At 51.2% G+C, this 27,225-nt stretch overlaps 1 protein-coding gene across 1 annotated transcript in view; it reads right to left on the bottom strand.

Moving 5' to 3' along the window:
* Nucleotides 1–27,225, bottom strand: part of LOC144511098 (spectrin beta chain, non-erythrocytic 1-like) — a 222,742-nt gene that overhangs the window by 105,607 nt on the left and 89,910 nt on the right. The window contains exons 14-17 of the mRNA XM_078241075.1: nucleotides 20,178–20,315; nucleotides 14,634–15,390; nucleotides 9,248–9,450; nucleotides 4,681–4,771 (exon numbers count right to left, since the gene is read on the bottom strand). Coding sequence (XP_078097201.1) covers nucleotides 4,681–4,771; nucleotides 9,248–9,450; nucleotides 14,634–15,390; nucleotides 20,178–20,315 — 1,189 coding nt within the window. The remainder of the gene's footprint in view (nucleotides 1–4,680; nucleotides 4,772–9,247; nucleotides 9,451–14,633; nucleotides 15,391–20,177; nucleotides 20,316–27,225) is intronic.

The raw sequence follows: 27,225 nt of genomic DNA, 5'->3' as shown, positions 1-27,225 counted from the left end.
AGCTAACACACCGTACGCCTTCTTAACAACCCTATCAACCTGGGTGCCAACTTTCAGGGATCTATGCACATGGACACCCAGATCCCTCTGTTCATCCACATTACCAAGTATCTTACCATTAGCCCAGTCCTCTGTATTCCTGTTACTCCTTCCAAAGTGAATCACCTCACACTTTTCCGCATTAAACTCCATTTGCCACCTCTCAGCCCAGCTCTGCAGCTTATCTATGTCCCTCTGTAACCTGCCACTTCCCTCCGCACTGTTCAGTTTGTTCCGATATACTCCACGTGGTTGTGTGGAAGAACATTTACTTGGGCCACACACCCCAACCTCTCCTTCTGTTCTAATGCCCCTGTCTACATCAAAAGTGATGAAGTGGAAATGGTCGAGAGCTTCAGGTTTCTAGGTGTCCAGATCACCAACAACCTGTCCTGGTCCCTCCACACCGATGCTATAGTTAAGAAAGACCACCAACACCTCTACTTTCTCAGGAGGCTAAAGGAAATTCGGCATGTCCACTCCGACTCTCACCAATATTTACAGATGCACCATAGAAAGCATCCTTTCTGGGTGTATCACAGCTTGGTATGGCTCCTGCTCTGCCCAAGACTGCAAATAAACTACAAAAGGTTGTGAACGTAGCCCAGTCCATCACGCAAACCAGCCTCCCATCCATTGACTCCGTCTACACTTCCCGCTGCCTCAGAAAAGCAGCCAGCATAATTAAGGATCCCACACAGCCGCCCCCCAGACATTCTCTCTTCCACATTCTTCCATTGGGGAAAAAGGTACAAAGTCTGAGATCATGTACCAACCGACTCAAGAACAGCTTCTTCCCTGCTGCTGTCAGACTTTTGAATGGACCTATCTTATATTAAGTTGATCTTTCTCTACACCCTCGCTATGACTGTAACACTGTATTCTGCACCCTCTCCTTTCCTTTTCCCCGATGTACTCTCTGAACAGTATTTTATGTCTGTATAGCGTGCAAGAAACAATACTCTTCACTGTAGGCTAATACATGTGGCAATAATAAATCAAATCAATAATGTATTGCTCACATTTTTCTTATTTCTCGTGTTCAACATAATTCTTTTAATTTCCCTTTAAATATACTCATTGTAACACAGTTTCTGATTGTCATGCTATTTCATTTGTTTTAGAATTAGTGTTTATTTCGCCACCTGAGACCTTGGCCCCATTTCTTAGTGTAAGGTTCCTGGGTGAGATTCGAATAAGACTAAAGTTTTTTAAGTTATTTATTAGTTTCACAAGTACGCTTACACTAACACTGCAATGAAGTTACTGTAAAAATCCCCAGGCACCTGTTTCGGGTACACTGAGGGAGGACTTAACAGACCAAAAAAATGACAGCACAGGAACAGGCCCTTCGGCCCTCCAAGCCTGCACCGACCATGCTGCCCGTCTGAACTAAAACCCCCTACCCTTCCAGGGACCATATCCCTCTATTCCCATCCTATTCATATAGTTGTCAAAACGCCTCTTAAAAGTCACTATCATATCTGCTCCCCACTACCACCCCGGCAACTAGTTCCAAGCACCCACCACCCTCTGTGTAAAGAATCTGCCTCATACATCTCCTTTAAACCTTGCCCCTCGCACCTTAAACCTGTGCCCCCTTAGTAATTGCCTCTTCCATCCTGGGAAAAAGTTTCTAATTATCCACTCTGTCCATGCCCCTCATAATCTTGTAGACTTCTATCGGGTCTCCCCTCAACCTCCATCGCTCCAGTGAGAACAAACCAAGTTTCTCCAACCTCTCCTCATAGCTAATGCCCTCCATACCAGGCAACACCCTGATAAATCTTTTCTGTACCCTCTCCAAAGCCTCCACATCTTTCTGGTAGTGTGGCGACCAGAATTGAACACTATATTCCAAGTGTGGCCTAACTAAGGTTCTATAAAGCTGCAACATGACTTGCCAATTTTTAAACTCAATACCCCTGCCGATGAAGGCAAGCATGCCGTATGCCTTCTTGACTACCTTCTCCACCTGCGTTGCCACTTTCAGTGACCTGTGTACCTGTGCACCCAGATCCCTCTGCCTATCAATACTCTAAAGGATTCTGCCATTTACTGTATATTTCCCATCTGTGTTAGACCTCCCAAAATGCATTACCTCACATTTGTCCGGATTAAACTCCATCTGCCATCTCTCCACCCAAGTCTCCAACCGATCTATATCCTGCTGTGTCCTCTGACGATCCTCATCACTATCCGCAATTTCACCCACCTTTGTGTCGTCCGCAAACTTACGAATCAAACCAGTTACATTTTCCTCCAAATCATTTATATATATTATGAACAGCAAAGGTCCCAGCACTGATCCCTGAGGAATGCCACTTGTCACAGCCCTCCATTCAGAAACGCACCCTTCCACTGCTACCCTCTGTCTTCTATGACCGAGCCAGTTCTGTATCCATCTTGCCAGCTCACCTCTGATCCCGTGCGACTTCACCTCCTGTACCAGCATGTCTTTCAGACTGTGGGAGGAAACCGGAGCACCTGGAGGAAATCCATGCAAACACGGGGAGAATGTGCAGACTCCACACAAAGAGTGACCCGAGCTGGGAATCCCTGGCACTGTGAGGCAGCAATGCTAACCACTGTGCCACTGTGCTGCCTGGAATCTAATTGAATTACAAGCCTAAATCTAATTGAAGGGTTTAGGATGGCACTTACACAATAACAAATAGCTGGAGGAGCTCCCATGTTTCATGTATTCCATAATAATGAGCTGAGAGTTACAATCTGGATCCTAATCTTAGGGTTATTCGGTTTAAGAATAGAACATCAGGTTCCTGTCAATAAGTTAAAAGCAAAATACTGCGGATGCTGGAAAATTGCAGCAGGTCTGAGAGCATCTGTGGAGAGAGAATAGAGCCAACGTTTCCAGTCCGGGTGACCCTTGGTCAGAGCTGTGCTTGTTCCTGTTAGCAAGTTATGGCTGAAGGTTAATCAATGAATTCTATATAGAATAGATTCCGGCCATTAACTACTTGGAATCTCACCAAGGGCTCCGTGTGGTTTGTGTGTGGGTTAACGGGCAGTTGAGTTACAGGCTGGAATCAAATCGAGGAGTTCAGAGAGATCTGGAGAGAATAACAGATTCTTCGGATTTATTTACAGGTGGCAATAGCGAGCACTGCTTCCTCACAGTGCCAGTGACCCAGGTTCCATCCACGGCTTGGGTCACTGTCTGAGTGGTGTCCGCACGTTCTCCCCGTGTCTGCGTGGGTTTCCTCCGGGTGCTCTGGTTTCCTCCCACAGTCTGAAAGACGTGCTGGTTAGGGCGCATTGGCCGTGCTAAATTCTCCCTCAGTGTACCCGAACAGGAGTGTGGCGACTAGGGGATTTTCACAGTAACTTCATTGCAGTGTTAATGTAAGCCTACTTGTGACACTAATAAATATACTTAAAACTTAAAAACTTAAACCACTACCCTCTCTTTTCTTTTACCCTTTCATGGAATGTGGGCATCGTTGGGCCAGCATTTGTTACCCATCCCTAATTGCCCCTCAAACTGAACATCTCACTCATCCATTTCAGAGGGCAGTTGAGAGTCAACCACATTGCTGTGGATCTGGAGTCACATGTAGGCCAGACCAGGTAAGGATGGCAGATTTCCTCCCCTAAAGGACATCAGTGAACCAGATGGGTTTTTACAATTGGCAATTGGTCTCGTGGTCACTGTTCCCTCGCAGTCGCTGGGCCAAAATCCTGGAATTCCCTCCCTAATGGCATTGTGGGTCAACCCACAGAACATGGGACTGCAGCGATTCAAGAAGCGGAGATGCCGGCGTTGGACTGGGGTAAACACAGTAAGAAGTTTAACAACACCAGGTTAAAGTCCAACAGGAGGGTAGGTCTTATGAGGAAAGGTTGAGGGAGCTAGGGCTGTTCTCTCTGGAGCGGAGGAGGCTGAGGGGAGACTTAATAGAGGTTTATAAAATGATGAAGGGGATAGATAGAGTGAACGTTCAAAGACTATTTCCTCGGGTGGATGGAGCTATTATAAGGGGGCATAACTATAGGGTTCGTGGTGGGAGATACAGGAAGGATATCAGAGGTCGGTTCTTTACGCAGAGAGTGGTTGGGGTGTGGAATGGACTGCCTGCAGTGATAGTGGAGTCAGACACTTTAAATGGAACATTTAAGCGGTTATTGGATAGGCACATGGAGCACACCAGGATGATAGGGAGTGGGATAGCTTGATCTTGGTTTCAGATAAAGCTCGGCACAACATCGTGGGCCGAAGGGCCTGTTCTGTGCTGTACTGTTCTATGTTCTATGTTCTAACAGACAAGCCTGTTGGATTTCAACCTGGTGTTGTTAAACTTCTTACTGTGATTCAAGAAGGCAGCTCACCATCACCTTCTCAAGGGCAACTAGGAATGGGCAATAAATGCTGGCTTAGCCAGCAACACCATGTCCCACGAATGAATAAAAAAAAACTAGCTTTATAATTCCAGTTTTATTATTTGAATTTAAATTCTACCAATTACAGAAAGTGGCATTTGAACCCAAGTCCCCAAAGCTTTAGCCTGGGCCTCTGGATTACTAGTTCAGAATTTGTTAATAAGGCCACCATCTCTCCCTCTGGACATGCCCTGATCACAACCCCCTCCCCTCCTCCCCCCTCAAAGTTCCAGCACCCACCTCCTCACAGCTCTGGAGGAACTGCTGTAGCTGCCATTGGTCACTCAGACGCACCAACCAATCATGAGCCAGCTTGTAATTATGTTGACTCCTGGAAACAAAATGGAAGACGGTCAGTCCTGGGCTGAGACGAGGCAACGTTCAAAACCATCAGCACGGAATCCAGCCACCCCGCAATGATCCTGAGCTGGAGCCCGGGGCTTTGCAATACTTTGAGAAACAGTTTTGAGGCAAATGTTCCCGTTTCGCCCTGCCACGGGAATCATAGCGGGCGAGGGGCAGACCACGGAAAGGTAGGTTGACCTCGGGTGGGATTTTCTAGTTTCGGGGCAAACGCGGGCAGAAAGTCCTGCCCCCACATTTCTGACGTGAGTCTCACATTCAGGAGCCGGTCTGCTCATTATCATCGGTGTGAAGCCCAAACCTTATTCTCTTCATCCCAAAATATAAACAGCCCTTTCCACCAGTCAATTAGACCATGACTGAACTGTATCTTAACCCTATCAACCCCCTTCTCTGGAGAAAAAAGAAAATATTTGATTAAGCATAGAAATATAGACAAGAGGATTCAAGATGGCACCCAAGCGAGGCGACTTCTTGCGAGCTGTCCCCAGCATACCCTCTCATTCTGTGCTTTTAAAGCTTTACTCCATGACCGTAACACTACATTCTGCACCCTCTTCTTTCCTTCTCCCAGAATCCTACAGTGCAGAAGAGGCCCTTCGGCCCATCGAGTCTGCACCGATGCATGAAATGCCCTGACCTGCCCACCTAATCCCACTTGCCAGCACTTGGCCCATAGCCTTGAATGTTATGGCGTGCCAAGTACTCATCCAGCTACTTTTTAAAGGATGTGAGGCATCCCGCCTCCACCACCCTCCCAGGCAGCGCATTCCAAACCGTCACCGCCCTCTGGGTAAAAAAGTTTTTCCTCAAACCCCCCCTAAAGCTCCCACCCCTCACTTTTAACTTGTGTCCCCTCGTGACTGACTCTTCAACAAAGGGGAACAGCTGCTCCCTATCCATCCTGTCCATGCCCCTCATAATCTGGAACACCTCAATCAGGTCGCCCCTCAGTCTTCTCTGCTCCAGAATAAACAACCCAAGCCTATCCAACCTCTCTTCATGACTTAAATGCTCCATCCCAGGCAACGTCCTGGTGAACATTCTCTTCACCCCCTCCAGTGCGTCCTATAATGTGGCGACCAGTACTCCAGCTGTGGCCTCACCAAAGTTCTATACAACTCCATCATGACCTCCCTGCTTTTATAATCTATACCCCGATTGATAAAGGTGAGTGTGCCACATGGCTTTTTCACCACCCTATTAACCTGCCTTTCTGCCTTCAGAGATCTATGGACAAACATGGCAAGGTCCCTTTGTTCCCCCATGTATTCTATGAACAGTATGCGTTGTCAGTATAGCGCGCAAGAAACAATCTTTTTCACTGTATCCCAATACATGTGACAATAATAAATCAGATCAAAATCAAATAGGAGCAGGAAGAGGGATATAGCCTCAAGAGCTATATCCAACTCCTACTTGAAAACATGCAATGTTTTGGCCTCAACTACTTTCTGTGGTAGCAAATTCCACAGGTTCACCACTCTGTGGGTTAAGAAATGTCTCCTCATCCCTGTCCTAAAAGCTTCATCCTGTATCCTCACTCTATGACTCCTGGTTCTGGACTCCCCACCATCAAGAACATCCGTCCCGCATCTAGTCCTGCTAGAATTTTATGGGTTTCTAGGAGATCTCCCCTTATTCTTCTGAACTCCAGCGAATGTAATCCTAACCGACTCATTCTCTCCCCATACATCAGTCCCGCCAACCCAGGAATCAATCTGGATCAGCCCAAAAAACCCCGGCCTGAGAGTTCCACATTTCCTCTTATCTTTATGTGGAGCTTTCTTGCACCATCCCTAAGGGATTCCCATGACACCAGAGGAGATTGTTTCAATCTCTCCACCTGATTGACTCCTTTAACACCTCGATTCCATTGCACTTTAGTCTGTCATAATCAGGGAATGTTAGCCTAAACTACATAATTCATAGAATCATAGAAATCATAGAAACCCTACAGTGCAGAAGGAGGCCATTCGGCCCATCGAGTCTGCACCGACCACAATCCCACCCAGGCCCTACCCCCACATATTTTACCCACTAATCCCTCTAACGTATGCATCCCAGGACTCTAAGGAGCAATTTTTTAACCTGGCCAATCAACCTAACCCGCACATCTTTGGACTGTGTTCCTGTGTTTAAACTGTGTTGGACTGTGTTCCTGTGTTTAAACTGTGTTGGACTGTGTTCCTGTGTTTAAACTGTGTTGGACTGTGTTCCTGTGTTTAATTCCTGTGTTTAAACCCGATAAGATTACAGTGAAACATCATCCAAGTCATTGATAAGTACGGCGACATGCTGAGGTCCCAGTATCCCTGACAGACACCACTTGTCACATCCTGCTGTCCTGTGTATGCACCCTTGAGGCCCCGATTCTCCGACCTCACCCGCAGCTGGGATTCTCCAGTCCCGCTGCAACGAACAGAGATTTGGCTGAGTGTCAGATTCTCCGTTCCCGCTGCCAGCAGCGGTGGGGCGTGAACGGCCAGAGAATTCCAGCCTTGGTCTCCAACCTCTGTCTCCTATCTCCCGTCTGATTACCACGTCACAAGGTTGCCTCCAATTCCATGCACTTCCACTATTGCTAATCTCCCATGAGGTGCCCAATCAAATGCCTTCTGGAAATCCATATGGAAAGCCTTAGCATGGGCCGAGAATTACCTCAGAGCAGAAGGAGGCCATTTGGCCCATCGAGTCTGCACTGACAATAATCCCACCGAGGCCCTATTCCTGTAACCCCATGTATTTACCCTGCTAATCCCCCTGACAGTAAGGGGCAATTGAGCACGGCCAATCCATCTAAGCTGCACATCTTTGGAATGTGGGAAGAAACCGGAGCACCCGGAGGAAACCCACGCAGACACGGGGAGAACGTGCAGACTCCACATAGACAGTGACCCGAGGCTGGAATCAAACCCGGGTCCCTAGCATTGTGAGGCAGCAGTGCTAACCACTGTGCCACCATGCCGCTGGATTACAAGTCCTGTGATTATACCAAACACGGCACCATCTCTCTCTCTGGACATGCCCGCAGCGCAACCACCGCCCCCCCCACCAACCCCCACACCCCCCCCACCACCCCCCCCACCACCCCCCCCCCACCACCACCACCCCCCCACCCCCCCCACCCCCCGCCCCCACCACCCGCCCCCACCACCCCCCCCACCACCCACCCCACCCCCCCACCCCCCCACCCACCACCTCCCCCCCCCCCCCTCCCCCCCCACCCACCACCTTCCCCTCCCCCCCACCCCTCGAGCCTGCTCCAACATTCAGTATGACTGTGCAGGATCTGATTGTGGCCTCAGTACCACTATCCCCCTTCCCCCACACCTCCTGCCCCCCCCCCTGCCCCCCCCCCCCCCCACCCCCCCCCCCCCCCATTAATACCCTTCCCTTGTTATTCAGAATCTATCTACCTCTGGTTTAAAAATGTTCAGTGCTCCAGCCTCCAGCACTCTCTGGGGAAGAGAGTTCCACAGACTCATCGCCCTCTGACAGAAACAGTGTTCTCCTCATCTCCATCCTGAATAGGGGACGCCTTATTTTTAAAACATGTCCCCCCAGTTCCAGCCTCTCCCACAAGGGGAAACATCCCCTCAGCTTCCATCCTGTCAAGACTCGTGATATTATAAGGTCAAAGGAAATAACTACCCATCCTCCCAAACTCCAATGGCTGCAAGCGCAGCCTGTCCAACTGTCCCTGATAAGATAGAGGCTGTTCCCACCCTGTATGAATCCATGCTGTCATTCTTAACTCATACTTCTCCTACTTTCACTGCCCCGATAATGAGTTCCAGGAACTACCCAGGACTGTAGTTCCCTGCTTCCCAGTTCCTTGCTTGCTGAAATAATGGAGTGACATTGACAATAGTATAGTCACGGAGTCATAGAGTCATAGAGGTTTACAGCATGGAAACCAGGCCGTTCGGCCCAACTTGTCCATGCTGCCCAGTTTTTTACCATTAAGCTAGTCCCAATTGCCCGCTTTTGGCCCATATCCCTCTATACCCATCTTACCCAAGTAACTGTCTACATGCTTTTTAAAAGACAAAATTGTATCCACCTCTACTACTACCTCTGGCAGCTTGTTCCAGACACTCACCACCCTCTGTGAAAAAATTGCCCCTCTTTTGTATCTCTCCCGTCTCACCTTAAACTTATGCCCTCTAGTTTTAGACTCCCCTACCTTTGGGAAAAGATATTGACTATCTAGCTGATCTGTGCCCCTCATTATTTTATAGGCCTCTATAAGATCACCCCTCAGCCTCCTACGCTCCAGAGGGAAAAAGTCCCAATCTATCCAGCCTCTCCTTATAAACTCAAACATACAGTGTGGAGGTGGTGGGTTTGGAAGGTGCTGACGGGATCTGGAAGGTGGTGAGGTTCCCTTTGGTGGGGTTTATTAGAGCGCGTGTCAGTAAAAGTTGAGTGTTGCCCCTACCTGGTGGTGATGGTTTTGGTTTGCTCTCCGATCTTCTCCAGATAGATGTTGCCACTCTTCACCAGCTGCCTGCCAGCCTCAACCACGGTGTTGATTTTCTGCAGGTTAATTTCCAACGTCAACAGGAAGTCTCGGTGTTTCTTGATTGCTGTTTCCGCTGCCTCTACGGACACAGGCAATTCAAGCTGGGCCAACGTCGATTCCTGCAACAGGACGTACTATCAGAATGTATCACTGCACAAAAGAATGGGGTTTTCACAACAACCTAACCTACACATCTTTGGACTGTGGGAGGAAACCGGAGCACTCGGAGGAAACCCACGCAGACACGGGGAGAACGTGCAAACTCCACACAGACAGTGACCCAAGCCGGGAATCGAACCTGGGTCCCTGGCGCTGTGAGGCAGCAGTGCTAACCACTGTGTTACCGTGCCGCCCCAAATTCGCATCCTTGTTTTCAAATCTCCCAGTGAGCTCACCATTGTGAAATTTCTAACCTCCTCTGGCCCCTAACGCTCTGTGTCAAACTGCTCTCCTCATATTCCGGACTCTTGAATCCCGTCACGCCAATCAACCTACCCCACACATTAGGGTTAAATAAAATGTTCCCGGTTCCTGGATCTAAACCAGCCCAAATTCCCGTGTCAGGTTCCATGGCCACTCATTCACCCATCAACATGTCCCCAATTTCAGTCTCAACATTGTCTCCAATATCAGATAGTGAGACTGGATACTGTCCCCATTATCAGAGAGTGAGAGTGGATACTGTCCCCAATATCAGACACTGAGACTGGATACTGCCCCCAATATCAGAGTGTGAGACTGGATACTGTCCCCAATATCAGAGAGTGAGACTGGATACAGTCCCCAATATCAGGGAGTGAGACTGGATACTGTCCCCAATATCAGAGAGTGAGGGTGGATACTGTCCCCAATATCAGACACTGAGACTGGATACTGTCCCCAATATCAGGGAGTGGGACTGGATACTGTCCCCAATATCAGACACTGAGACTGGATACTGTCCCCAATATCAGACACTGAGACTGGATACTGTCCCCAATATCAGACACTGAGACTGGATACTGTCCCCAATATCAGACACTGAGACTGGATACTGTCCCCATTATCAGACACTGATACTGGATACTGTCCCCAATATCAGACACTGAGACCGGATACTGTCCCCAATATCAGAGTGTGAGACTGGCTACTGTCCCCAATATCAGAGAGTGAGACTGGATACAGTCCCCAATATCAGACACTGAGACTGGACACTGTCCCCAATATCAGAGTGTGAGACTGGATACTGTCCCCAATATCAGAGACTGAGACTGCATACAGTCCCCAATATCAGATACTGAGACTGGAAACTGTCCCCATTATCAGATAGTGAGACTGTAAACTGTCCCCAATATCAGAGAGTGCGACTGGATACTGTCCCCATTATCAGAGAGTGAGACTGGATACTGTCTCCAATATCAGAGAGTGAGACTGGATACAGTCCCCAATATCAGACACTGAGACTGGATACTGTCCCCAGTATCAGACACTGAGACTGGATACTGTCCCCAATATCAGAATGTGAGACTGGATATTGTCCACAATATCAGAGAGTGAGACTGGATACTGTCCCCAATATCAGAGAGTGAGACGGGATAATGTCCCCAATATCAGAGTGTGAGACCGGATACTGTCCACAATATCAGAGAGTGAGACTGGATACTGTCCCCAATATCAGAGAGTGAGACTGGATACTGTCCCCAATATCAGAGTGAGACTGGAAACTGTCCCCAATATCAGACACTGAGACTGGATACTGTCCCCAATATCAGAGAGTGAGACTGGATACTGTCCCCATTATCAGAGAGTGAGACTGGAAACTGTCCCCAATATCGGAGAGTGAGACTGGATACTGTCCCCAATATCAGATAATGAGACTGGATACTGTCCCCAATATCAGACACTGAGACTGGATACTGTCCCCAATATCAGAGTGTGAGACTGGATACTGACCCCAATATCAGTGAGACTGGAAACTGTCCCCAATATCTGAGAGTGAAACTGGAAACTGTCCCCAATATCAGAGAGTGAGACTGGATACTGTCCCCAATATCAGATAGTGAAACTGGAAACTGTCCCCAATATCAGAGAGTGAGACTGGATACTGTCCCCAATATCGGAGAGTGAAACTGGATACTGTCCCCAATATCAGAGAGTGAGACTGGAAACTGTCCCCAATATCAGAGAGTGAAACTGGATACTGTCCCCAATATCGGAGAGTGAAACTGGATACTGTCCCCAATATCAGAGAGTGAGACTGGAAACTGTCCCCAATATCAGAGAGTGAGACTGGATACTGTCCCCAATATCAGACACTGAGACTGGATACTGTTCCCAATATCAGACACTTAGACTGGATACTGTCCCCAATATCAGACACTGAGACTGGATACTGTCTCCAGTATCAGACACTGAGACTGGATACTGTCCCCAATATCAGACACTGAGACTGGATACTGTCCCCAATATCAGACACTGAGACTGGATACTGTCCCCAGTATCAGACACTGAGACAGGATACTGTCCCCAATATCAGAGAGTGATGGTGGATACTGTCCCCAATATCAGTGAGTGAGACTGGAAACTGTCTCCAATATCAGGGAGTGAGGGTGGATACTGTTCCCAATATCAGGGAGTGAGGGTGGATACTGTTCCCAATATCAGAGAGTGAAACTGGGAATCGTCCCCAATATCAGAGAGTGAGACTGGATACTGTCCCCAATATCAGTGAGACTGGATACTGTCCCCAATATCAGTGAGACTGGATACTGTCCCCAATATCAGTGAGACAGGATACTGTCCCCAATATCAGTGAGACTGGATACTGTCCCCAATATCAGTGAGACTGGATACTGTCCCCAATATCAGTGAGACAGGATACTGCTGAAACAGTTGTTGAATCCTGGGTGGTAGAGGTACGATAAGGGGGTAGTGACAGGAGGGAAGTCATTCTTTACAGCGTGGCTTGAGTTAATGAGATTCGTAAAGCTGAGTAGTTTTGGTTATTTCTGGAACAGTTCCTGTGTGCTACAACATGGCCTTTCATGGATGTTGACTTTGTTCTGTAAACACGGATCCTGGTCACCTGTTCATTCTGTGTAAATAAACATTGTACAAGTAGCAGCGTTAATCTGTGAGTCTGTGCTGCCAATCAAGCAAACTTTTCCCTGAGGCTCAGGTGTTTCAACAGGCTTGTGTGTTTCTGGGCTTTCACAGAATCCTACAGTGCAGAACAGGCCCTTCGGCCCATCGAGTCTGCACCGATGCATGAAATGCCCTGACCTGCCCACCTAATCCCACTTGCCAGCACTTGGCCCATAGCCTTGAATGTTACGGCGTGTCAAGTACTCATCCTGGTACTTTTTAAAGGACGTGAGGCCTCCCGCCTCCACCACCCTCCCAGGCAACGCATTCCAGACCCTCACCACCCACTGGGTAAAAAGGTTTTTCCTCAAATCCTCCCTAAACCTCCCACCCCTCACTTTTAACTTGTGTCCCCTCGTAACTGACCCTTCAACTAAGGGAAACAGCTGGTCCCTATCCACCCTGTCCATGCCCCTCATAATCCTGTACACCTCAATCAGGTCGCCCCTCAGTCTTCTCTACTCCAGAGAAAACAACCCAAGCCTATCCAACCTCTCCTCATAACTTAAATGTTCCATCCCAGGCAGCATCCTGGTGAATCTCCTCTGCACCCCCTCCAGTCCGTTCACATCCTTCCTAAATTGTGGCAACCGGAACTGCACACAGTACTCCAGCTGTGGCCTCTTGCCCAGAAATCCATTAGAGTCCTGATACACCTGAGCCACAGGGAAAGCATTGCTTGATTGACAATCCTGTATGGTGGCACAGTGGTTAGCACTGCTGCCTCGCAGTGCCAGAGACCCGGGTTCGATTCCTGGCTTGGGTCACTGCCTGTGCGGAGTCTACACGTTCTCCCCGTGTCTGCGTGGGTTTCCTCCGGGTGCTCCGGTTTCCTTCCACAGTCCGAAAGACGTGCTGATTAGGTGGACTGGCCGTGCTAAATTTTCCTTCAGTGTACCCGAACAGGCGTCCGAGTGTGGCGACTAGGGGATTTTCACCGTAACTTCATTGCAGTGTTAATGTAAGCCTACTTGTGACACTAATAAATAAACTTTAAACTTTAACCCTGGCTCTCTGATCTCTTCTGTCAACGGTACAATGTTTATTTACACAAGGTAAAGAGATTTCAAGTGCTTGCAGTTTCAGCTGTTGATACTTTAAATGTCTGACTGATTGAGTCTTTTGTTGGTTTATAAGTGGAAAGTTGCCAATGAATGATTATTTTTTAAAGTTTTTTTACACACTATCAGTATAGTGTTTTTTCTCTATACAGTTAAAAGTGGGCTGGTGTGCATGGAAGGTCCGTGTGCATTGTACACTCACCCAACTGCAATGCCACACTCAGGCGACTCAGGAGTTCATCAGGAGTAGGATTGGGGTACATCACATTTACCAGTTAGGATGCCTGTTGTTCACCCCTGTCCTAATCTGGGATGTTCCAACTGATTATCACTGTTCCAGTGTGTGGGACGCCTGCTCTTTAGCAGTGGCACAGTTGGTGGTAGTGAATGGAATGTAACCAGGACCCCATGCATAATGGGCTTGGGGAAAACAATGTGGTGCCCATTATAAACCCACTGGCATCAGAGTACGGTCAGAGTGTCGATAGAGGACGGGCCGGAGGGAGGGAGGGCCTGGAGGACTGGCCGGAGGGAGGGCCTGGAGGACTGGCCGGAGGGAGGGCCTGGAGGGCAGGCCGGAGGGAGGGCCTGGAGGGCGGGCCGGAGGGAGGGCCGGAGGGAGGGCCCGGAGGGAGGGCCGGAGGGAGGGCCTGGAGGACTGGCCGGAGGGCGGGCCGGAGGGAGGGCCTGGAGGGCGGGCCGGAGGTAGGGCCTGGACGACGGGCCGGAGAGAGGGCCTGGACGACGGGCCGGAGGGAAGGCCTGGAGGGCGGGCCGGAGGGAGGGCCTGGAGGGCGGGCCGGAGGGAGGGCCTGGACGACGGGCCGGAGGGAGGGCCTGGAGGGCGGGCCGGAGGGAGGGCCTGGAGGGCGGGCCAGAGGGAGGGCCTGGACGACGGGCCGGAGGGAGGGCCTGGAGGGCGGGCTGGAGGGAGGGCCTGGACGACGGGTCAGAGGGAGGGCCTGGAGGGCGGGCCGGAGGGAGGGCCTGGACAACAGGCTGGAGGGAGGGCCTGGATGACGGGCCGGAGGGAGGGCCTGGAGGGCGGGCCAGAGGGAGGGCCTGGTGGGCGGGCCGGAGGGCAGGCCAGAGGGAAGGTCAGAGGTCAAGTCGCTCACCTGGCTGTTGAGGAAGGCCTCAACCTGCCTCACATCCCGCAGGAAGAGATGGTAAATGTGAGACTGAAGCAGAACCTCCTGCCGGCACTCCCACATCTGCTGCAGCTTCTTCCAGCCTGCCTGCAGCTTCTGGAGCCACTGCTGAATGGAGAAGAGGGGAAACTCCGTCTCGTCCAACGCCACCAGCTCGTTGACGGCCAGGATCTTCTGGTAGTCCTCTTCGTGTTGGCTAATTTCCTCCTTCAGCGCCTCGTGGTGCCTGAGGAGGGACTCGGCCTCCCCCAGGGTGTTGGGCAGCTCCTCGGACACCGTGCCGGCCTGCGTCTGGGCGAGCCACGACAGGAAGCTGTCCAGATCCTGGATGAATTGCTGCAGCTTGCTGGCGACGCTGAGGGAATCCTCGCAGCCCTGCAGAGCCCGCTTCAGCTGCTCCCACTCCTCGCTAATCTCCTCAAACTGGATGAGGATTTCCATGGCCTGGCCAGGGTGGGTGGCGGCCAAGCTCTCCGCCTCGAGCTGGAGGTCAATCAGCTTGGGTTCAATCACAGCAAGGGCCCCCTCCATGGTGGACAGCCTCCTCTGGAGAGCGATCACTCCGCCCAGGTCGTTGCCCAGGTACTGCGTCGATTCAATGGCCTTGCGTTTATCGCTGATCTGAGACTTGATCTCATTGCATTCCAGTAAGTAATTCTGGATGCGCAGCAGAGAATTATTCGTCTCCTTTTTACTTTCAACCAACTGCACAATCTGGCCCCATCTGCAGAAGGAAAATAATTAACATTTACCAAATATTCCCTTCACTCACCAATCGAAAGTCATGGCCTTAAAAGTGGATGGATTGTGTATTTCTATTCATTAGTGGGACATGGGCATCACTGGCTGGGCCAGCATTTATTGCCCATCCTGAGGGTGGCACAGTGACTAGCACGGCTGCCTCACAGCGCCCGGGACCCGGGTTCAATTCCCGGCTTGGATAAGTTTAAGTTTAAGTGTCACAGGTAGGCTTAGTTACTCTGAGAATCCCCTAGTCGCCACACTCCGGCGCCTGTTCGGGTAACACTGAGGGAGAATTTAGCACGGCCAATCCACCCTAACCAGCACGTCTTTGGACTGTGGGAGGAAACCGGAGCACCCGGAGGAAACCCGCACAGGGAGAACGTGCAGACTCCGCACAGACAGTGACCCAAGCCGGGAATTGAACCCCCCAGGTCCCTGTCTGTGCGGAGTCTGCACGTTATCCCCGTGTCTGCGTGGGTTTCCTCCGGTTTCCTCCCGCAGTCCAAACATCATGCCGGTTGGGTGCATTGGCCGTGCTAAATTCTCCCTCAGTGTACCCGAACAGAGTGTGGCCACTAGGGGATTTTCAAAGTAACTTCATTGCGCTGTTACTGTAAGCCTAGTTGTGACACTAATAAATAAACTTTAAACTTGGCCTTTTTACAAGGTGGTGGTGAGCTGCCTTCTTGAATCGCTGCAGACCACGTGCTAGGGGTGGACCCACAATGCCGTTAGGGACGGAATTTCAGGATTTTGACCCAGCAACAGTGAAAGAAGGCAATATATTTCCAATTCAGGATAGTGAGTGGCTTGGAGGGGAACTTGCAGCTTTTAGATGGAAGTGGTCATGGGTTTGGAAGGTGTTGTCTAAGGAGCCTTGGTGAATTGCTGCAGTGCATCGTGTAGATGGTACACACTGCTGCTACTGAGCGTCGGTGATGGAGGGTGTGGATGTTTGTAGATGTGGTGTCCAATTAAGCGGGGCTGCTTTGTCCTGGATGCTATCAAGCTTCTTGAGTGTTGTTTGAACTGTTCATCTCACCCAAACAGGCCCAGTGTTACTGCAATTGTACAGGGCGTTGGTGAGGCCACACCTGGAGTATTGTGTGGAGTTTTGGTGTCCTTATCTGAGGAAGGGTGTCCTTGCTATAGAGGGAGTGCAGCAAAGGTTTATGAGGCTGATTCCTGGGATGGCAGGTCTGTCATATGAGGAGACACTAAGTCAGTTAGGATTGTATTCACTGGAGTTTAGAAGAGTGAGAGGGGATCTCATAGAAACTTATAAAATTCACATAGGGTTAGACAGGATAGATTCAGAAAAAATGTTCCCGATGGTGGGGGAGTCCAGAACTAGGGGTCATAGTTTGAGGATCAAGTAAAAGTGAAGTTTATTTATTAGTCACAAGTAGGCTTACATTAACACTGCAATGAAGTTACTGTGAAAATCCCCCTAGTCGCCACACTCCGGTGCCTGTTCGGGGACACTGAGGGAGAATTTAGCACGGCCAATGCACCTAGCCGACATATCTTTGGACTGTGGGAGGAAACAGGAGCACCCGGAGGAAACCGAAGCAGACACGAGGAGAACATGCAGACTCCACACAGGCAGTGACCTGAGGCGGGAATCGAACTTGGGTCCCTGGTGCTGTGCGGCGGCAGTGCTAACCACTGTGCCACCCGGTAAACCTTTTAGAACAGTGGTGAGGAAAACTTTCTTGACCCAGAGGGTGGTGAATGTGTGGAATTCACTCCCACAGAAAGTAGCTGAGGACAAAACGTTGTCTGATTTCAGGAAGAAATTAGATATAGCTCTTGGGGCTAAAGGGATCAAGGGATATGGGGGCAAAGGGATCAGGATATTGAATTCGATGATCAGCCATGATCAAAATGAATGATGGAGCAGGTTTGAAGGGCCGAATGGCCTCCTCCTGCTTCTAGTTTCTTCATTTACTAACCCAAAGGAAGGAACCAGTAAATCTAGCATCCATTCATACCAGTAAACCACTGGGTTTGGTCTCCAGTTCCAAACTGGTGCCAGAGGCTTACAACCTTGTTTTTATTCATTCATGGGACATGGGCGTTGGTCGCTGGCCAGCATTTATTGCCCATCAATAGTTGCCCTTGGAGGATGGTTGAGAGGATCTGCTGTGGCTCTGGAGTCACATGTAGGCCAGACCAGGCAAGGACAGCAGATTTCCTTCCCTCAAGGACATTAGTGAACCAGATGGGTTTTTACAACAATCGACAATGGTTTCATGGTCATCAGTAGATTCTTAATTCCAGATATTTTTTAATTGAGTTCAAATTCCACCATCTGCCGTGGCGGGATTCGAACCCAAGTCGCCAGAACATTAGTTGATTTTCTGGATTAATAGTCCAGTGATAATACCACTAGGCCATCACCTGTGCTATTTTGATATACTTTATGTTTAAGGTGGGGCTGCTTTTAGAGGAGGAGTTTTGTTACAAGAGTCAACTTATCTGGGAAAACACACAGCTAAAATGCTGTGAATGCAGGATAATAACTGATTTTAGCTAGGAATATGTAACTTTGTTGAGTTAATGGACCTTTTGTTTATTTAGGTTCTCTTACGATATTAGACTATGTATGTAGAGTCATGTGGTTAATGGGAGGAGCAACGCCTGCAGGAAAAAACTGCTTCTTTTTCATTTCAAAATAAAGAACAGTTGCTGCCTGAAGCTGGTAGAGGAAGGATGTGTCTCTCTGTCTCTTTCTCTCTCCAGAGGCTTTTGAAAGCTCCAAGACTGTTAACCTAAGTCACAAACAAGTATGGCTGTGCTTTGCTAACTAATTTTAAACAGGGGTTTAAGTCTATAAGATGAATATTGCTTGATTAGAATTAATATTGATAGGTTAGCAATTAATAATTGTAGGTTGTCATGTTTAAGTTCAATTGTTGAACGTTAAGCTAATTCATTTGTTACCATTAAACTGTATTGTTAAATAAGGTTTGTTTGCACACACACACACTCGTTATAAAGGGTCACAGAATCATTTATGGCATAGAAGGCAGCCATTTGTCCAATTGAGGCCTGCAAGGTGGCACAGTCGTTAGTACTGCTGCCTCACAGCACCAGGGACCCGGGTTCGCTTCCCAGCTTTGGTCACTGTCGGTGTGGAGTTTGTACGTTCTTCCCTTGTCTGCGTGAGTATCCTTGGGTGCTCCAGTTTCCTCCCACACTCCAAAGATGTGCAGGTTAGGTGGATTGGACATGCTAAATTGCCCCTTAGTGTCCAAAGATGTGCGGGTTAGGTGGATTGGCCGTGCTAAATTGCCCCTTAGTGTCCAAAGATGTGCGGGTTAGGTGGATTGGCCATGCTAAATTGCCCCTTAGTGTCCAAAGATGTGCGGGTTAGGTGGATTGGCCATGCTAAATTGCCCCTCAGTGTCAGGGGGATTAGCAGGGTAAATGTGTGGGGATTACGGGGATAGGGCCTGGGTAGGATGGTTGTTGGTGCAGGTTCAATGGGCCGAGTGGCCTCTTTCTGCACCATAGGGATTCTATGGTTTTATGTGTTCATTATGGTTCCCTGTGAAGCAATCCAATCAGTCCCATTAACCTGCTCTATCCCTATAGGCCGATAACTCAATTTCCTTCAAGTAACCATCCAATATCCTTTCGAAATCATTGAATGTTTCCACTTCCACGAACTTTGAGGGCAGCGATTTTTCAGGTCATCACCACTCACTGTGTAAAAAAGTTGGCAAATGGAGTATGATGTGGGAAAATGTGAAGTTGTTCATTTTGGAAGGGAGAACAGGAGAACAGAGTATTATTTAAATGGAGAAAAACTGCAGAAAGCTGCAACACAAAGGGACTTGGGGGGGGGGAGTTGCGCATGAAACACAGAAAGCTGGCACCTAGGGTACAGCAGGTTATCAGGAAGGCTAATGGAATGTTGGCCTTTATTTCAAGGGGGTTGGGATATAAGAGTGGGGAAGTTTTGCTGCAACTGTACAAGATACTGGTGAGACCACATCGGGAGCACTGGGAACAGTTTTGGTCCCTTATTTACGGAAAGGTATTATTTCATTGGAGGCAGTTCAGAGAAGGTTCATTAGGATGATCCCCGGGATGGAGGGATTGTCTTAATGAGGAAAGGTTAAACAGGTTGGGACCCATTGGAATGTAGAAGAATGAGAGGTGATCTCATTGAGACACATCGGATTCTCAGGGGGCTTGAATAGGGTAAATACTGAGAGGATGTTTCCCCTCATGGGAGAGTCTAGGACCAGAGGGAATAGTCTCAGAATAAAGAGGCACCAATTTAATACTGAGATGAGGAGGAATTTCTTCTCTCGGGGTTGTGAGTGTTTGGAACTCCTTGCCACAGAGAGTTGTGGGGCAGAGTCCTTGTGTATATTTAAGGCTGAGATTGATAGATTTTTGATCAGTAAGGGAATCAAAGCTTACGGTGAAAGGACAGGAAAGTGGACGTGAGGAATGTGTCGGATCAGCCATGATCCTATTGAATGGCAGAGCAGGCTCGAGGGGCTGAATGGCCTACTCCTGTTCCTATTTCTTATGATCTTTTGGTCTTGCACACACACACACAGATAGACATAGAACCATACAGATAGATACACACAAACCTCCCCCAACACACACACAACCCCACACATACCGAACCCTCACTCATACAGATACACACAGGCAGAAACATGCACGCACGCGCACAAACACACACACACACACACACACACACACACACACACACGCACGGCGGGGGGTAAAGGACAGTACCTGCTGTTGAGGTGGTCTTGGCAGCCCCTGACCTCAGTGGCACTGGGATGCCCATTTTCCACCAGTTGCTGTACGATTTCATTCACCTCCACGACACGGACCAGCATGCTGTTCATCTCCTGATCCAAACTCTCAAACCTACAGAAGGAAATACATGCTCAGGGAGCAGTGATACTCTGCTGCACCAATCAGTGGTGTGTGTACCAACCCATACCCAGACTCAGCGCTGTGTGTACAACCCAGGCCCAGTGCTGTGTACAACCCAGGCCCAGTGCTGTGTGTACAACCCAGGCCCAGTGCTGTGTACAACCCAGGCCCAGTGCTGTGTGTACAACCCAGGCCCAGTGCTGTGTACAACCCAGGCCCAGTGCTGTGTGTACAACCCAGGCCCAGTGCTGTGTACAACCCAGACCCAGTGCTGTGTGTACAACCCAGGCCCAGTGCTGTGTACAACCCAGGCCCAGTGCTGTGTGTACCAACCCAGACCCAGTGCTGTGTACAACCCAGACCCAGTGCTGTGTGTACCAACCCAGGCCCAGTGCTGTGTACAACCCAGGCCCAGTGCTGTGTGTACAACCCAGGCCCAGTGCTGTGTACAACCCAGGCCCAGTGCTGTTTGTACCAACCCAGACCCAGTGCTGTGTGCAACCCAGGCCCAGTGCTGTGTGTATCAACCCAGACCCAGTGCTGTGTACAACCCAGACCCAGTGCTGTGTGTACCAACCCAGACCCAGTGCTGTGTGTACAACCCAGACCCAGTGCTGTGTGTACAACCCAGACCCAGTGCTGTGTGTACCAACCCAGACCCAGTGCTGTGTACAACCCAGACCCAGTGCTGTGTGTACCAACCCAGACCCAGTGCTGTGTACAACCCAGACCCAGTGCTGTGTGTACCAACCTAGACCCAGTGCTGTGTACAACCCAGGCCCAGTGCTGTGTACAACCCAGACCCAGTGCTGTGTACAACCCAGGCCCAGTGCTGTGTGTACCAAACCAGACCCAGACCCAGTGTTGTGTGTACCAACCCAGACCCAGTGCTGTGTGTACCAACCCAGACCCAGTGTTGTGTGTACCAACCCAGACCCAGTGTTGTGTGTACCAACCCAGGCCCAGTGCTGTGTGTACCAACCCAGGCCCAGTGCTGTGTGTACCAACCCAGGCCCAGTGCTGTGTGTACCAACCCAGACCCAGTGCTGTGTGTACCAACCCAGACCCAGTGCTGTGTGTACCAACCCAGACCCAGTGCTGTGTGTACAACCCAGGCCCAGTGCTGTGTGTACCAACCCAGACCCAGTGCTGTGTGTACCAACCCAGACCCAGTGCTGTGTGTACCAACCCAGACCCAGTGCTGTGTGTACCAACCCAGGCCCAGTGCTGTTTGTACCAACCCAGGCCCAGTGCTGTGTGTACCAATCCAGACCCAGTGCTGTGTGTACCAATCCAGACCCAGTGCTGTGTGTACCAGCCCAGACCCAGTGCTGTGTGTACCAACCCAGGCCCAGTGCTGTGTGTACCAATCCAGACCCAGTGCTGTGTGTACCAATCCAGACCCAGTGCTGTTTGTACCAACCCAGACCCAGTGCTGTGTGTACCAATCCAGACCCAGTGCTGTGTGTACCAGCCCAGACCCAGTGCTGTTTGTACCAGCCCAGACCCAGTGCTGTGTGTACAAACCCAGACCCAGTGCTGTGTGTAACCAACCCAGACCCAGTGCTGTGTGTAACCAACCCAGACCCAGTGCTGTGTGTACCAATCCAGACCCAGTGCTGTGTGTACAAACCCAGACCCAGTGCTGTGTGTAACCAACCCAGACCCAGTGCTGTGTGTAACCAACCCAGACCCAGTGCTGTGTGTACCAACCCAGACCCAGTGCTGTGTACAACCCAGGCCCAGTGCTGTGTGTACCAACCCAGACCCAGTGCTGTGTGTACCAACCCAGACCCAGTGCTGTGTACAACCCAGACCCAGTGCTGTGTGTACCAACCCAGACCCAGTGCTGTGTGTACCAACCCAGACCCAGTGTTGTGTGTACCAACCCAAACCCAGTGCTGTGTGTACCAACCCAGGCCCAGTGCTGTGTGTACCAGCCCAGGCCCAGTGCTGTGTGTACCAGCCCAGACCCAGTGCTGTGTGTACCAACCCAGACCCAGTGCTGTGTGTACCAATCCAGACCCAGTGCTGTGTACAACCCAGACCCAGTGCTGTGTGTACCAACCCAGACCCAGTGCTGTGTGTACCAATCCAGACCCAGTGCTGTGTACAACCCAGACCCAGTGTTGTGTGTACCAACCCAGACCCAGTGCTGTGTGTACCAACCCAGACCCAGTGCTGTGTGTACCAGCCCAGACCCAGTGCTGTGTGTACCAACCCAGACCCAGTGCTGTGTGTACCAATCCAGACCCAGTGCTGTGTGTACCAACCCAGACCCAGTGCTGTATGTACCAACCCAGACCCAGTGCTGTGTGTACCAACCCAGACCCAGTGCTGTGTGTACCAACCCAGACCCAGTGCTGTGTGTACCAACCCAGACCCAGTGCTGTGTGTACCAATCCAGACCCAGTGCTGTGTACAACCCAGGCCCAGTGCTGTGTGTACCAACCCAGACCCAGTGCTGTGTACAACCCAGACCCAGTGCTGTGTGTACCAACCCAGACCCAGTGCTGTGTACAACCCAGGCCCAGTGCTGTGTGTACCAACCCAGACCCAGTGCTGTGTACAACCCAGACCCAGTGCTGTGTGTAACCAACCCAGACCCAGTGCTGTGTGTACCAACCCAGACCCAGTGCTGTGTACAACCCAGACCCAGTGCTGTGTGTACCAACCCAGACCCAGTGCTGTGTACAACCCAGACCCAGTGCTGTGTGTACCAACCCAGACCCAGTGCTGTGTACAACCCAGGCCCAGTGCTGTGTGTACCAACCCAGACCCAGTGCTGTGTACAACCCAGGCCCAGTGCTGTGTGTACCAACCCAGACCCAGTGCTGTGTGTAACCAACCCAGACCCAGTGCTGTGTGTACCAACCCAGACCCAGTGCTGTGTGTACCAACCCAGACCCAGTGCTGTGTGTACCAACCCAGACCCAGTGCTCTGTGTACCAACCCAGACCCAGTGCTGTGTACAACCCAGACCCAGTGCTGTGTGTACCAACCCAGACCCAGTGCTGTGTACAACCCAGACCCAGTGCTGTGTGTACCAACCCAGACCCAGTGCTGTGTACAACCCAGGCCCAGTGCTGTGTACAACCCAGACCCAGTGCTGTGTACAACCCAGACCCAGTGCTGTGTGTAACCAACCCAGACCCAGTGCTGTGTGTACCAACCCAGACCCAGTGCTGTGTACAACCCAGACCCAGTGCTGTGTGTACCAACCCAGACCCAGTGCTGTGTACAACCCAGACCCAGTGCTGTGTGTACCAACCCAGACCCAGTGCTGTGTACAACCCAGGCCCAGTGCTGTGTGTACCAACCCAGACCCAGTGCTGTGTACAACCCAGACCCAGTGCTGTGTGTACCAATCCAGGCCCAGTGCTGTGTACAACCCAGACCCAGTGCTGTGTGTAACCAACCCAGACCCAGTGCTGTGTGTACCAACCCAGACCCAGTGCTGTGTACAACCCAGGCCCAGTGCTGTGTGTACCAACCCAGACCCAGTGCTGTGTACAACCCAGACCCAGTGCTGTGTGTACCAACCCAGGCCCAGTGCTGTTTGTACCAACCCAGACCCAGTGCTGTGTGTACCAACCCAGACCCAGTGCTGTGTGTACCAACCCAGGCCCAGTGCTGTTTGTACCAACCCAGACCCAGTGCTGTGTGTACCAACCCAGACCCAGTGCTGTTTGTACCAACCCAGACCCAGTGCTCTGTGTACCAACCCAGACCCAGTGCTGTGTGTACCAACCCAGACCCAGTGCTGTGTGTACAACCCAGACCCAGTGCTGTGTGTACCAACCCAGACCAGTGCTGTGTGTACCAACCCAGACCCAATGCTGTGTACAACCCAGGCCCAGTGCTGTGTGTACCAACCCAGACCCAGTGCTGTGTACAACCCAGGCCCAGTGCTGTGTGTACCAACCCAGGCCCAGTGCTGTGTACAACCCAGACCCAGTGCTGTGTGTACCAACCCAGGCCCAGTGCTGTTTGTACCAACCCAGACCCAGTGCTGTGTACAACCCAGACCCAGTGCTGTGTGTACCAACCCAGGCCCAGTGCTGTTTGTACCAACCCAGACCCAGTGCTGTGTGTACCAACCCAGACCCAGTGCTGTTTGTACCAACCCAGACCCAGTGCTGTGTGTACCAACCCAGACCCAGTGCTGTGTGTACCAACCCAGACCCAGTGCTGTTTGTACCAACCCAGGCCCAGTGCTGTGTACAACCCAGACCCAGTGCTGTTTGTACCAACCCAGGCCCAGTGCTGTGTGTACCAACCCAGACCAAGTGTTGTGTGTACCAACCCAGGCCCAGTGCTGTGTGTAACCAACCCAGACCCAGTGCTGTGTGTACCAACCCAGACCCAGTGCTGTGTGTACCAACCCAGACCCAGTGCTGTGTGTACCAGCCCAGACCCAGTGCTGTGTGTACAAACCCAGACCCAGTGCTGTGTACAACCCAGGGCCAGTGCTGTGTGTACCAACCCAGACCCAGTGCTGTGTGTACCAACCCAGACCCAGTGCTGTGTGTACCAACCCAGACCCAGTGCTGTGTGTACCAACCCAGACCCAGTGCTGTGTGTACCAACCCAGACCCAGTGCTGTGTACAACCCAGGCCCAGTGTTGTGTGTACCAACCCAGACCCAGTGCTGTGTGTACCAACCCAGACCCAGTGCTGTGTACAACCCAGGCCCAGTGTTGTGTGTACCAACCCAGACCCAGTGCTGTGTGTACCAACCCAGACCCAGTGCTGTGTGTACCAACCCAGACCCAGTGCTGTGTGTACCAACCCAGACCCAGTGCTGTGTGTACCAACCCAGACCCAGTGCTGTGTGTACCAACCCAGACCCAGTGCTGTGTGTACCAACCCAGACCCAGTGCTGTGTGTACCAACCCAGACCCAGTGCTGTGTGTACCAACCCAGACCCAGTGCTGTGTACAACCCAGGCCCAGTGCTGTGTGTACCAACCCAGGCCCAGTGCTGTGTGTACCAATCCAGACCCAGTGCTGTGTGTACCAACCCAGACCCAGTGCTGTGTGTACCAACCCAGGCCCAGTGCTGTGTGTACCAACCCAGACCCAGTGCTGTGTGTACCAACCCAGACCCAGTGCTGTGTGTACCAACCCAGACCCAGTGCTGTGTGTAACCAACCCAGGCCCAGTGCTGTGTGTACCAACCCAGACCCAGTGCTGTGTGTACCAACCCAGGCCCAGTGCTGTGTGTACCAGCCCAGACCCAGTGCTGTGTGTACCAACCCAGACCCAGTGCTGTGTGTAACCAGCCCAGACCCAGTGCTGTGTGTACCAACCCAGACCCAGTGCTGTGTGTACCAACCCAGACCCAGTGCTGTTTGTACCAACCCAGACCCAGTGCTGTGTGTAACCAACCCAGACCCAGTGCTGTTTGTAACCAACCCAGACCCAGTGCTGTTTGTACCAACCCAGACCCAGTGCTGTGTGTACCAACCCAGACCCAGTGCTGTGTACAACCCAGACCCAGTGCTGTGTGTACCAGCCCAGACCCAGTGCTGTGTACAACCCAGACCCAGTGTTGTGTGTACCAACCCAGACCCAGTGCTGTGTGTACCAACCCAGGCCCAGTGCTGTGTGTACCAACCCAGACCCAGTGCTGTGTACAACCCAGACCCAGTGCTGTGTGTACCAGCCCAGACCCAGTGCTGTGTGTACCAGCCCAGACCCAGTGCTGTGTGTACCAACCCAGACCCAGTGCTGTGTGTACCAACCCAGACCCAGTGCTGTGTGTAACCAACCCAGGCCCAGTGCTGTGTGTAACCAACCCAGACCCAGTGCTGTGTGTAACCAACCCAGACCCAGTGCTGTGTGTAACCAACCCAGACCCAGTGCTGTGTGTACCAACCCAGGCCCAGTGCTGTGTGTACCAACCCAGACCCAGTGCTGTGTGTAACCAACCCAGACCCAGTGCTGTGTGTACCAACCCAGGCCCAGTGCTGTGTGTACCAACCCAGACCCAGTGCTGTGTGTAACCAACCCAGACCCAGTGCTGTGTGTAACCAACCCAGACCCAGTGCTGTGTGTAACCAACCCAGACCCAGTGCTGTTTGTACCAACCCAGACCCAGTGCTGTTTGTACCAACCCAGACCCAGTGCTGTGTGTAACCAACCCAGACCCAGTGCTGTTTGTAACCAACCCAGACCCAGTGCTGTGTGTAACCAACCCAGACCCAGTGCTGTTTGTAACCAACCCAGACCCAGTGCTGTGTGTAACCAACCCAGACCCAGTGCTGTGTGTAACCAACCCAGACCCAGTGCTGTGTGTAACCAACCCAGACCCAGTGTTGTGTGTAACCAACCCAGACCCAGTGCTGTGTGTAACCAACCCAGACCCAGTGCTGTTTGTAACCAACCCAGACCCAGTGCTGTTTGTAACCAACCCAGACCCAGTGCTGTTTGTACCAACCCAGACCCAGTGCTGTTTGTACCAACCCAGACCCAGTGCTGTTTGTACCAACCCAGACCCAGTGCTGTGTGTACCAACCCAGGCCCAGTGCTGTGTGTACCAACCCAGGCCCAGTGCTGTTTGTACCAACCCAGACCCAGTGCTGTTTGTACCAACCCAGACCCAGTGCTGTTTGTACCAACCCAGACCCAGTGCTGTGTGTACCAACCCAGGCCCAGTGCTGTGTGTACCAACCCAGACCCAGTGCTGTTTGTACCAACCCAGACCCAGTGCTGTGTGTACCAACCCAGGCCCAGTGCTGTGTGTACCAACCCAGGCCCAGTGCTGTTTGTACCAACCCAGACCCAGTGCTGTTTGTACCAACCCAGACCCAGTGCTGTTTGTACCAACCCAGACCCAGTGCTGTTTGTACCAACCCAGACCCAGTGCTGTGTGTAACCAACCCAGACCCAGTGCTGTT

The sequence above is a fragment of the Mustelus asterias genome, chromosome 24, assembly GCF_964213995.1.
Source record: "Mustelus asterias chromosome 24, sMusAst1.hap1.1, whole genome shotgun sequence".
Classification (NCBI taxonomy): domain Eukaryota; kingdom Metazoa; phylum Chordata; class Chondrichthyes; order Carcharhiniformes; family Triakidae; genus Mustelus; species Mustelus asterias.
Note: the sequence above shows the minus strand (reverse complement) of the source record. Positions and strands in the feature narration are given on the sequence as shown.